General features: G+C 36.9%; 1 protein-coding gene across 2 annotated transcripts; it reads left to right on the plus strand.

The window, feature by feature from the left end:
- LOC149025329 (putative receptor-like protein kinase At1g80640) lies at positions 1 to 4,998 on the plus strand. Of its 2 annotated transcripts, none has more exons than XM_089145551.1 (10): positions 1 to 456; positions 1,042 to 1,212; positions 1,424 to 1,650; positions 1,746 to 1,878; positions 1,990 to 2,053; positions 2,174 to 2,270; positions 2,404 to 2,506; positions 3,287 to 3,405; positions 3,546 to 3,635; positions 3,737 to 4,998. In XM_089145551.1, the coding sequence occupies exons 1-10, from the start codon at positions 276 to 278 to the stop codon at positions 3,899 to 3,901; spliced, it is 1,350 nt and encodes a 449-aa protein (XP_089001677.1). In that variant the 5' UTR covers positions 1 to 275; the 3' UTR covers positions 3,902 to 4,998. The 2 variants fall into 2 exon arrangements, with proteins under 2 accessions (XP_089001677.1, XP_089001678.1); XM_089145552.1 differs by having other exon boundaries at positions 1,430 to 1,650.
- Positions 4,999 to 12,545: the final 7,547 nt, after the last annotated feature.

Genomic DNA, 12,545 nt, shown 5'->3' on the forward strand with positions numbered 1-12,545 from the left:
CTACTTTTGAGTTTCGGGTTCTACATTTTTGAGCGTGAGCTTTTGGTCTTCACCTTTCGATAACTGCCACATGATTATTGTGCATTTACCCAACTCAGTCTCAAAGGATAAAGAGCTTCTCTGATTTTCCTCTATCAGGAAAGCAACGAGATCCAGAAGTGACAAGAATTCAAAAGAAGGGAAGAAGATCCAAACCTCTAAGGCTTCCTAGTTTCACAGATTTCGTTCTCATTGGCAACTTAAACAAACCCATCTCTGTGTCTTTTCGAGAAGCCATGAATCTTCTTATTCGTCGTTTGCTTCTTCTTCTACCCATTTCTGTCTGTTGCCTGTCGCTGTTGTCTCTTCTCAGTGATGCTAGACCGGAGCCATGGTTTTCTTCTGCTTCTCAACCTGCCACGACTGGGAACGGACCTATTTCTCCAATTTATGCAACAATGGCGGCACTTGCTCCTGGTATTCAAGTCTAGGCTTTGTTCCCATCGTGCTTACTTCTTTCTTCTTCTGGATTTCTGGGCTTTCGGAGTCACATTCTTGTTGTAGATAGTAGTTTGTACTTGGGTTTTAGTAGATAAGTCATGCACGCAGTGAGAGTTCCACCAAACAAATATGTCATCAATATTTTGTTTTCCGAATTCAAAATTTGAAATTTGAACTACTAGTTCTTTGCATTTAACAAAACAGTAGTGATTTCTTCTTGACTTTCTGGATTTTTATCTATTGTTTGATTTCGTAGTTGTTATTTTTCTCAGATTTGTTCAATGAATATTTAAAATGACGTAAAATCATTTACTTATCCATCGATTGAAATCTTTTTGTGACAAAAGCAATTCTCATCTTTACATTTTTTCTTCTCCTTTTTGCTTCAGAGTTCAGAGATTGGGCCTTTTATTCTCCTCAAGTTTTTACCGGGCTGTAGTTTAAATTTTTGTGGGATTGGGGGGGAAGAGGGTTTTTCTTCTACAATCTCTTAGTTTGATTGGTCTTATCTCCAGAAAAGTGCATTTGCTTAAGCTATTTGTTTGAACTTCTTGCAACCAGGCGCACAGGTAGAAAGAATACAGCAACATGAGAATTTAGATAGAAAAATGGTTGCGGCAATTGTTGCATCTGCTGTATTTGTTGCGGTCGTCCTAGCTATATTGGCTGTATGTGTTTATTATCAACACAATAAATGGCGAAATTCTGATCCTAAGAACTTACAGAGCTCAGGTACGTCCTATGAAACACTCTTCACTGATTTCTTGGCATGGCTGTCTAATTTTGCAATTATATCGTTCTTCGATTTTTGTGGCGCAAAAATATTTGATTTATTATAATCGCAGATTTGTGCTCAATTTTCATTTCTTTTCTGTTACGCTCTTTACATATTTCCCAACCATTAAAATTCAATGTGACGATGCTGATAGAGTGCCTGCATTAGGTCCAGTTTTGGGCAAATTGAATTCATTGAGGATTACTGGTAAGAAGGGATCGGCCTCTGTAATTGAGTACCAGTTGTTAGAAGCAGCAACGAATAACTTCCGAGAAAGTGATGTTTTAGGGGAGGGTGGGTTTGGATGTGTCTATAAGGCTCGGTTTGACGACAACTTGCTTGCTGCTGTGAAGAGACTTGATTGCAGCACGCAGGATGCTGAAAAAGAATTCGAGGTACCGTTCCTGTTGACATTCATCTTTATTTCATGTTCTGCAATTCATCATTGTTGTCTGATGATTTCTTTCTAAATTGCCTATTGACACTGCAGAACGAGGTGGATCTCCTGGTTAGAATTCAGCATCCGAACATAATTTCTCTTTTGGGTTATTGCACTCATGGCGAGACAAGATTTATTGTTTATGAACTGATGCTTAATGGTTCCTTGGAAACTCAATTGCATGGTACAATTATTTTTCTTTCTTTCTCTTTCCCCCCGCCCCCTATGTACTTAAAAATGCAAGATGAAAAATTATGAACAACTCCACTCATGTTTATCTTGATTTATGTTGTAGGACCTTCTCGTGGTTCAGCTCTAAGTTGGCATATCCGGATGAAAATTGCCTTGGATACAGCTAGGTGAGTTTATTATGCCACACTACATTTGACATTCCTGTCTTTTATTCAGGGTCATGTTACAGTGTGCTCGTTTTTGTTTATATCCTCTCTTATTTGTGTCCACCTTTAAATGAGTATCAGAGGATTGGAGTATCTTCATGAGCACTGCAACCCTCCAGTGATACACAGAGATCTAAAATCATCTAATATTCTTCTGGATTCCAACTTCAATTCCAAGGTACATCTCCATTGCAATGAGAGGGTCCTTTGGTATTGCTTTGCAAAATCTGTGAGGTGTTATTTTTTCTGTGGCATTAATGGACATCTTTATCTTTGTCTGATGAATCTTATATGTTCTTGTTCTGATCCAGATTTCAGATTTCGGCCTTGCTGTAGCTGTTGGTTCCCAAAACAAGAACAGTATCAAGCTTTCAGGCACTCTGGGTTATGTTGCCCCGGAATATCTTCTAGATGGTTGGCAAGCTTGTTATATGACATTACAATAAGTTTATTTCTGTACTTTGCTTGTCCTGGTTGCATGTTGAACGTGTCACCTTAATTGAATCATCATTTAATTCCTTCCATGATCCCTCCTGAACTTATTATAGTTTCCTCTTTGTCTTTCTCCATTGATGATTTTTTTTTTGGGGGGATGGGGGGGGGGGGGTTGGAAGGCATTGGGTGGGGAAGGAGGGAGAGAAAGGGTTTGTTGTGGGATTTGATGGTAAGGATGGGGTTCAGTACTGCTCTAACTAGTTCCGTGTTGAAAGAAATCATTCCTTTGTTCCTTTTCCCCGTGTCTAGGAGGGCTAAATGCTTATTTGAAGGTGTGTAGGCTGAACATACTCAGCCAGCAGAATCATGCTGGGAAGTGGAGCTGTGGATCTTACTTTGAAGATCTGTGGCTAAAGCTGACCTGTTTCATCCATGCTGTATCCTTCATTTGGTGGATCAGAGAAAAACAACCATCCATATGATGTGGTTTTGCAGATTGAATGTTAGACCCTTTAACCCATGTGCTATTTTTAGTCTTGGTTATTTTTAGCTTGGAACATCAAATAGTGTGTCTACAGTCAAACTGTATGTCTACCACAGGCAAATGTTTGTGTTCAATCAACCATCTGAGAACTCCATCTGATTGCCCCTTGATTAACACTGTCATTTAACCGTTTAGTGAAAATTTAAGACATGGCATTTTGGTACTGTTATAATATTGCAGTTTGTCATTATTGATCATGATTATTGAATTTTCAGGTAAATTGACAGAGAAGAGCGATGTGTATGCTTTTGGAGTTGTCCTTTTGGAGCTTCTGATGGGAAGAAAACCTGTGGAGAAGATGGCACCATCTCAATGCCAATCTATTGTTACATGGGTATACACTTCAATTTCTCGCTAAGGCAGAAATTCCCTGTTAAAATTCACTATTACAATAAAGTCTTAAATGGTATTACAATTCTAGTCATGCTTTATACTTTGGAAACCTGATTGTCCCATGATATGTCTATTGTGCAGGCCATGCCTCAGCTCAGCGATCGATCAAAGCTTCCAAATATCGTGGATCCTGTAATCCGAAATACAATGGATTTGAAACATTTATACCAGGTACATCAATCAGAAAACTGATACTTCCTAAGTTCATATTTTTATTTTGCTGTGGATATATTGTATTCCCTAATAAACTGATCTTGCAATATGATGTGCAGGTTGCTGCTGTAGCTGTACTGTGTGTGCAACCAGAACCAAGTTATCGACCATTGATTACAGATGTTCTACATTCCCTTATACCTCTTGTTCCTATTGAACTTGGAGGATCACTAAGACTAACGGAAGCTACACGTTCAGTTGGCCCCAACCCATCTGTGAACTAATTGGAAGAGCTTCACATGTGTATCTTGTGTTTGGTATGCTTCTCCACTACCTTGGGAACCTCCATTTGCTTGAAATGCGGCTTGACATCTTCATATCCATCTGGTTTCCCTTCTTCCATGTATTCCTGGTAATCTTCTGAGGATCTTTTCTTTTGAAAGTCTGGCAAATGGAGGTTGGCCTAGCAAGGGGGAAAGTATGTTTCCCCTCATTTAGTTGTAAATTAAGGCAATTTGGATTTAGAGTTGCTTGATAACGATATGTAAAATCACTTGTGTATATAAGGATCATTCCAATAGTTGAAAATTTCCCTATGGATTTTTGGTTGGTGTAGTAGTCATTATCTGCCCCAACACCTCTTACCCCATTGGCATGGGAATTGACAAGTCTTTTTAGGCCACCAGTCAACTAAAATTTATTGTTCTGGTTGGCACAAATAAATCACCAGTCTGGACTACACTTTTTTTTTTCTTTGGTAAACAGTCTGAACTACTTGAGGTGACAATATATTCAAAGCGTTCTGGTTACTGAAGAGAGATACTGCTAACTATTCTAGGGCATAAAATGAGTCAGATCCAGTGAGATCTTCTGTGACTTTTGGCCAGACAATATAGTTCTCACTACTGGGAATGTGGAATCCACCATCCCTGGTGGATCTGAATCTGATATGAAAGATGATGGTAATGTATACGGCAGCAGTAATCAATGGCCATATACATGATGACCTTCAATTCCCCAGCACTACTTGATGAGAAAGTGCAGTGATTAGTGCCCAAAGTAGTTGAAGCTCTGAATGATAGGATGAGAAGTAAGGAGAATGTGCAAATACAAGCAGGTGAACCTGTCATTTCATTTGGATTTGAATTTTGCAGGCACAGATAAGTTTCTAACTGCTTCGTTTGTTGCTTATTAATTAAATTCCACTGAATTGAACTCTCTATTTTCCTTTTGTCTTCAATCACATGCATCACATGGGTGATGGGCCTCTGTCAGGAAGTCAAATACTTCTTTCTTCCTTGATTATAAATTGTACGAATACCTTCCATATTCAAGTGTTTTTGTGTATGTGTACTCAATATGGTTCCATCACAACTAACTAACTAAATGTTCAGTCCGATCATTTACAGAAATCTAATCAGTTCTGAGGCCCCTGGATCACCAGCTACTCAGCGAGAGTGATTGAAAGCTATATTTTGAATGAGATCTGTATTTAATGTCTCTGAATATTCTAGAGTTCGTATCATAAATTAGTATAATTTTGCTTCTGTTTAGTTTAAATATCTTTGGCATGTAGTGTCTCCAATTGTCTTTTTGTGTTTGCTTGATCATTGGCATCAATCACCAGGTCTGAAGCAATCATTTCAACAATGACAATACAAATTTACCCTGCATCTCTCATCTTCTCGGAAGCAGCTCCATTATATAGCCGAGAGCATGGGTGGGAGTTGTTTTACTTTAGAAAGCAAATGTGTCAATTGCGTATCGAAATTGTTTAACCGTACCAAACTATGCGCACCGTTCAAAATTTAGTATAATACGTATCAAAACCGAATTTCTTCAGTACGGTTTTGATTTCAAGTACTCATATCGTCGGTATGTACTAAAACTGTACCGAATTGATACTGTACCAAATTAAGGGATGTAAATGTAATTTTACAATTAAAACACTTCACCTTTACTTTATCCATAATTCCCTATTTCAGTTTTTCGTTTTGTCCTTCACTCTTCTTTCTAGATTTACTTGCTTTGTCTTTGTTAATATCAAATTATATCGATTGTTTGATCGCAATTTCATTATGATATTAATGAACTAATAACAAAAGTGGCTTGGGTTTGTTCGTACCAAAAGTGTACTGCACTAGATACCGTATTTAAATTGTTTTTTCCTTATCGATTTAATATCGAAATCGTACCGTACCATGTAAATTTGATACGGTATGGTTCTGGTTTTCGGTGTTCAAAGTTGGTACCATACCGAATTACCGAAACTGTACCATTTGACACCCTTATTAGCAGGTGGTAGGATGGTATGGTTGTTTTGATGGTTATTGACCATCTTTTCCTGGCTTTTTTGGGTGTTTGTACAGTCTAGATAATTAGACACTGAATTGCGTATGGTAATGATAGAATGAGTGATCGAGATCGAAATCTTGATCATCTTGTCTCAATTTTTTTTTTAATATACTTTTTCAACCATACTTACCTATAAAAAAAAATGCAAAATGAGTGGTCGAGATTTCGACCTCGACCACTTGATTCGATCGTGACCATATGCATCATTGAAGCTAAACCCTTGGATCATCACCTCTAATGCTTTTCTTATACTTTTTAATCACAAAATTAAGTGAAATTCACTTGAAAATAAATAAAAAAACTAAGAAATGACGAAACTCACATCAATACCTTGTGACTTGTGAGTCTTGTAACCCCTGTAATTTGTGGTCTGAGAGTGACCAGAGAGGCAGAGAGTACTTTTGTGCTTTGCATCGGGATTGCAAATCCAAACTTGTGTATGTTGTCTGACATTAGAGGATTAGGTTTAGACCAGTTTTGAGAGGTGGATCTTCTCGCCTTGATACAATAGTAAGTTGTTCTATTGTGATCACCTGGAGTTTGAGAACAATATTTTTGTGAACTCAAATATAAGATTGCAACACTACGCTTGTTTTTGTGTGTGTTTGTGTTTTTTAATTTTATTTATATACGTGGAGATGATAATTACCATTAAAATTATGCTAAATTGAGAGGTTTCACAGTTCACACGATGATGACAACCTCATTGTGGTCAAAGATCCATTGATGGAAGTTAGGTGGCTCATGCGACCTACCTTTCGATTGTCTTATGGCCCGTGGTATATGATATGAGATGCGTTGAATTTAGGTTGCGTTTATTCATTGTTAGAATACATTTTAGGTCTATTTTACGTCATCAGATGATAAAGAAATATTATTTTATTATTATAAAAAAAAAAAAGCAATTGATCTCATACCAACGAAATGTATATATATAAATACCTAAAATGCTATATAAAAATGCATATCAAACAGAGGCTTGTCGTTCAGAAGCTCTCATGCTTTAACTTGGAAAAAAAAATATATCCTCCGCTATGTACAATAATGTACATATATACCAAATAACTGGTTAAGAAAGTAAAAAAATTATAAGACTATTTTAAACTATTCAAATTTGAAATCGAACTTTAAATCTCAACCTGTTATTTGGTATAAAAAGTACATTACTGTGCACAGGAGAAGATTTCTTTCCCCTTGACTTTACCTCAAAATAATTGAGGACTATAATATATATCTTATTTTATAGACTAATTATTTATTCAAATACATATTTGTTATTAGTCTTAAGCACTCTTAACTTCCTACATATGAATAATCTCATTGCTTCTTATTGGGGCGCTCATAGACTATATAGCATTATTGTATATATATGCATGTGTGGGTGCTACTTCAGTTGAGATTCTCTCATATTATAGTTGCAATAATGCCACTATATTCTAATAGACTGAGGATGTACGGGAGATACTAAATAAAACATAGGGGTTGTAACCATGGTTGGTTAGAACGAATCCGGATCATCACCCCATCAGGGGAACACAGAGTGCTTTCCGACAATTTTACCACCAGAAAATTGGTGGGCCCCACAGGTAATATATAATAATAATAATAATAATAATAATAATAATAAAATAAATAAATAAATAAAAACTCCCATCACCAACCCCTGGGCCCCCTGTAATTTGTGGTGGTAAAGCCGTCGGAGAGCACAAATTGTTCCCCCAATGGGTTGAGGATCTGAACTCGGTTAGAACACCATTGTAAATTTAACCTTTTGCCAAATGAGGATAAGTCTTGCCATTTCACGTGAAAATTATATTACGTGAATTTTAATTTGTTGAACTTTTTTAATCCTAATGTTAAATGCTAATGCGATTTTTCGACACAAACACATGGACATGTAATATTACTATAATTCCACGCCGTATGGTGTTTTTTCTGAAAACATATCCCTGCTATGGAGTCTTTTTTTCTCTTTTTTTTGGGTAGAAAAGTCATTTATTCAAGCGGCATATTCGAGGAAATGGTTACACAAAGTTTTCGCAACCAATGAGCGGATATAGGCCAAATAGTCGTGCTCACAACCGACTTGGCCCTCTTTTTCTCGGTTGGTACATTTATAGAAACTTCAACAACCCAATTGCTTTGTAGAAAGACAAAAAGGTAAATGAACTTGTTTCATCCCACAATATTGAGCTACGGTGGTCCACACCAATTTGTAAGCATCCACATGACTTGTCAATCAAATTCATGTTGTATAATTTTTAGGGGTTGAGAGACAAAGAAGGCTAATGTCAAGATTAGGATTAGGGTCACGATCAAAGTTAAGTGGTTAACCTAACTAGCTTGTACCAGACTGGCTCTATATCATGACTAGTATACCAGTGTTTCAAAAGCCCGGCCTGACTTGATCCTTTGCTGGTCTGATATCATGAGTTGCTTCGTCTCAACTATGAAAAGATTTTTTATATTTTTAAAATATATACTATTGTTGAATATACACTATGTTTCTTGTTGATTTTTCACCCACTATCATTTATTTGTTCATAATACAAGAAGAGAACCTATGATGAGGAGTATTGTCATCAAATTAAACTATGTATCTTGTCTATTTTTCACTTACAAAAATTTTTTCATATATATATATATATTAGTCCCATCACAATAAGATGCTTGGTAATACATTATTGACCAAAAGAGTAGGCTGATAAGCCTAATATTTGTCTAGCTATCATATCATACAACAACACCAATAAGTACCAAACAAAAATTAAAACCCACGAGACTAAAAGAGTGAGAACCCATTTTGACTATACTTAAAAGAACGAATCCAGAGGGGACTGAATGATGTAAATTGGTGTGTGATTCTTTTAAAAAAAAATTTAGGGGGTGGGAGGAGGGGTAAAAGAGCAGTTATTCAAATCAAGGAAGACAAGTGGCCAAACAACCAATGATTGGGACGAGACACCATTCTTTCAGACACCAAGTGTGCCTTCCTGGCTAAAAGGTAGTTCTCCTAAGCACAATAGGACCAAGGAGGGTCACTCGTCTGATGGATCTGCAGCAGTTGTTGGTTGTATGATTCAACAACATCCCCACCCCCCCCACACACCCAAAAAAAAAAAAAATAATTTGCATTGAAAACACTTGATGTAAACCCCTGCATTGCCAAAACCTCCCCATCGCGGTGAGGAATGGTGTAGGAGAAGCTCTACAAGAACCGGCCTACTCCAAACCTGTAGATCCTAGGCCAAGTCCTCCTCCACATCCCATTGACCTTAAAAGGGCAAGAAGGACCCCATGAGGCTTCAAATGGGCAACCCAAACCAAGAGGGAGGAGTGGAAAAGTTAAACAATCCCTTTTTGGGTTTTTTCACATAAGCGAGTGGGCCCGTTGGGTTTTGTTGCGTAAACGTACAAAGACTACTCATAGAAGATAACGCCATTATCGTTCTAGAAATTTCCGTTGGAGAGGGCTTCTTTCAAAAATTCCTTCTGGGTAGATTCTGATACAACGGAAAACTGAGCATCTCACAGGCTGAAATGGGAGATTGACAACCAGGTTTTTCTTTGTACTATTCAAGTGGGTTCTTTTTATAAGTTCTGTTGCTGGAGGAGTAGCGGACAAAGATATTGTTTTGGGAAGCGAGAAGTGGGAAAGATGAAGGAATGAGAGATTGGGTGTGAGACAACATTTGGTGAGATAAATTCAGGTTGATTATTTTCTTATTTGTGTTGAATGAGTGAAGAAGGAAATGAAAACAAAGACACATGAGTTAGAAACCAATCAAATGTAAAGATGACGAAATGACTAGTTAAAGCCAAATTTTGGTATTCTAGGGTTTTCTTGCCAATGGAAATGGGGGATTTAATCATTTTCAACGAACGAGGAAATGATTCTGTAAATTTTGAAATGTTTAACACCTTTGAATATAAAATAAAAAATTATAATTACAATTATATGATTTAATTGAATATATATAATACAATATTGATCGTTCTATAATAAAAATGTGATTTCTCCAGTTCCTAGTAAGTGGCAGTGGGAAGTCGTTAACCAATACTTGTAAAGTAATGACATGGAATGGACAACAAAAATTGAGGGATACCTCCCTATAAAAATCTGCACCAAACTGAAGGATTTCCCACTTCCCTCTAGTAACAATGGATCTAATGTGATGTCTTGGATCCCATCCACTGAAGGTATTTTTTCGATACACTCTGCATATGAGACATTGATAAAGAACGAACCAGTGGGAATATTCGATGAAAATTTTTGGAATACTTCTTGGAAACTTCATCTTCCAAACCGATTTTGCAATTTCTTTTGGCTAGTTGTAAAGAATAGGTTGATGACTAATACTAGAAAGCGCCACTTGCATCTTCAAGATAATGATAAATGCAATCTTTGCATGACAGAGGTTGAAGATGTATTACATGTATTTAGGGATTGTTGCTTTACAATAAGCATTTGGAAACATATGGTTAAACCACGAAATCAAATATGGTTTTTTAGGTGCGAAAAGCAGGAATGGATCTATGCCAATATGTGTGGGTTTATTGCTAAATGGAGCAACGATTGGCCCGAGCGATTTGTGTGTACCCTACAATTTCTTTAGGGATGGCGAAATCGAGATATCCATGAGGTAGATTTTTCCAGACCAGGGAATGGTATGCTCATTATCGAAAAATTTTATCGAGCCAATAAGGAAGCTTGGACAACATGCCGAAGCCCTATTCTTGATCCAAGTAAAGAATTGGAAGTGTTAGGGTGGACATGCCCTAGAAGAGGATGATTTAAGTGCAACACGGATGCTGTTGTAAAAGTGAAAGAATGCTACGCTCAATTAGCTGGGGTGATTCGGGATCAAGAAGGCTTGTTCAGAGGAGGATTTGCTATCAAGATTCCTCTATGCCATGTAGTAGAGGCGGAATTGCGCGCAATCAAAGAAAAGGTAAAGGTAGCGTTGGATATGGGAGCATGGCCACTCCAAATAGAATCAGACTCGCTGAAGGCCATAAGGTTATTGGAACTAGAAGTTAACGAGCAAGGATCGATGGGAAGATTAGTTGCTAAAATTCGAAGCCTATATGCTTCTCGAGGCCATGTTAGATTTAGTTATGTGAGGCGTCAAAATAACAAGGCTGCTGATTGGTTGTCTAAGAGGCGGCTAATTGGAAGAAATGATCTGGTTTATTTCAATGATCCCCGCAGAAAATGACAGACATCCTTAGAGAGGATTGTCTCAAGAGTTGTGCTCTAGTTTGATTTGTTTTGTTTTTTTTGGTCTTTTGACCTCGTTTTGTAACAAAAAAAAAAAAAAAAAAAAAAAGAGTATTTTACTCTAAACATTCTTGTTGAACTTTTTTTAAACATAGAGGAGGCAAATGCAAGTTTTATTTTTAGTTTTTGTGTTTAAAATGACTTAGATCATCAAACCTCAGTTTGTTTTTTTTTTTTTTTTTTTTTGGGTAAATGATCAAACGTGAGTGTATACAAAAATTACCCTTTTCTTGGATTTTGGATGCTTATTTTGTTAATTACCAAAAGTATTATACTTTTAATGTGCTTGAGTTGTTTTCTAATACACATAAAGCGGCGGTCGGTGGTCCTTTATCACCATTTTTTGCTGTAAAGTATGCTTTGTTCCCTCCTTTTTATTCTTCATATTCTAATCTTATTCTATACGGCATCACTATATTCTTGGATTCTTTTTCGTTGTATTATTGCTTGATGCATTCTACCTAATGGACAGCCTAACCCACTTTGGCATGCAAGCACTGGTTCTTAGGGGTGACCAAATTCAGCCAAACCTGGTCTGACTTGACATAACTTGAAAACATAGGATGGACTCAGAATGAATCATACGTCAAAACTTGAATCTTTTATGTTGTCAAAATAAAGTCTGTGCTCCATCACCTAAGCCAAACCCGGTCTGACTTGACATAACTTAAAAACATAGGATGGATTCAGAATGAATCATACGTCAAAACTTGAATCTTTTATGTTGTCAAAATAAAGTCTGTGCTCCATCACATATCTTCATCATATATTGACAATAATCTATATAAGGCCCACTGGAAGGCTTATCTTGATTTATTTTTTCACTTAGAAGTGAGACCATCCACAAATTCTTTGAGTTCGGATCATCTTCCTTGACGATTATTTACCACAAATTACAAAGAGACCCATAGAATTAAGGTGATGGATTTTTTAAATTTTTTTATTTATGGGCTCTATATAATTTCTAATTGTAAAGCCATCGAGGGAGATGATCCACCCTCCAACTCTCCATCATCCATTCTTTTTATTTTTTATTTTTTATTTTTGTGGGGATAAATCTCTCAATCATCCCACCATTTATATACAATCCGGTTCAACAAACCGGTGGTCGACATGAATAATAATAATAGGTACGATGTAGATAGCGAGTCCGGATCCTCACCCTGTTGAGTGAGCACAAACATGTGGGCCCTACAGGTGAAAATTTGAATTTTTTAAATATTTTCAGAAAGTATTTTTCACTAGTGGGCCCCACATATTTGTGTGGTGGGGTTGGAGGATCCAGACTCATA

This window comes from Hakea prostrata, chromosome 2 (assembly GCF_041222555.1).
Source record: "Hakea prostrata isolate BN-2017 chromosome 2, UWA_Hpros_2, whole genome shotgun sequence".
NCBI classification, from domain to species: domain Eukaryota; kingdom Viridiplantae; phylum Streptophyta; class Magnoliopsida; order Proteales; family Proteaceae; genus Hakea; species Hakea prostrata.

Coding starts and splice junctions, on each gene's coding strand:
- LOC149025329 (XM_089145551.1), top strand. CDS start 276: ATGAATCTTCTTATTCGTCGTTTGCTTCTTCTTCTACCCATTTCTGTC. Junction 1,879..1,989: donor CTTGGAAACTCAATTGCATG/GTACAATTATTT, acceptor TTTATGTTGTAG/GACCTTCTCGTGGTTCAGCT. Junction 3,406..3,545: donor GCCAATCTATTGTTACATGG/GTATACACTTCA, acceptor TCTATTGTGCAG/GCCATGCCTCAGCTCAGCGA.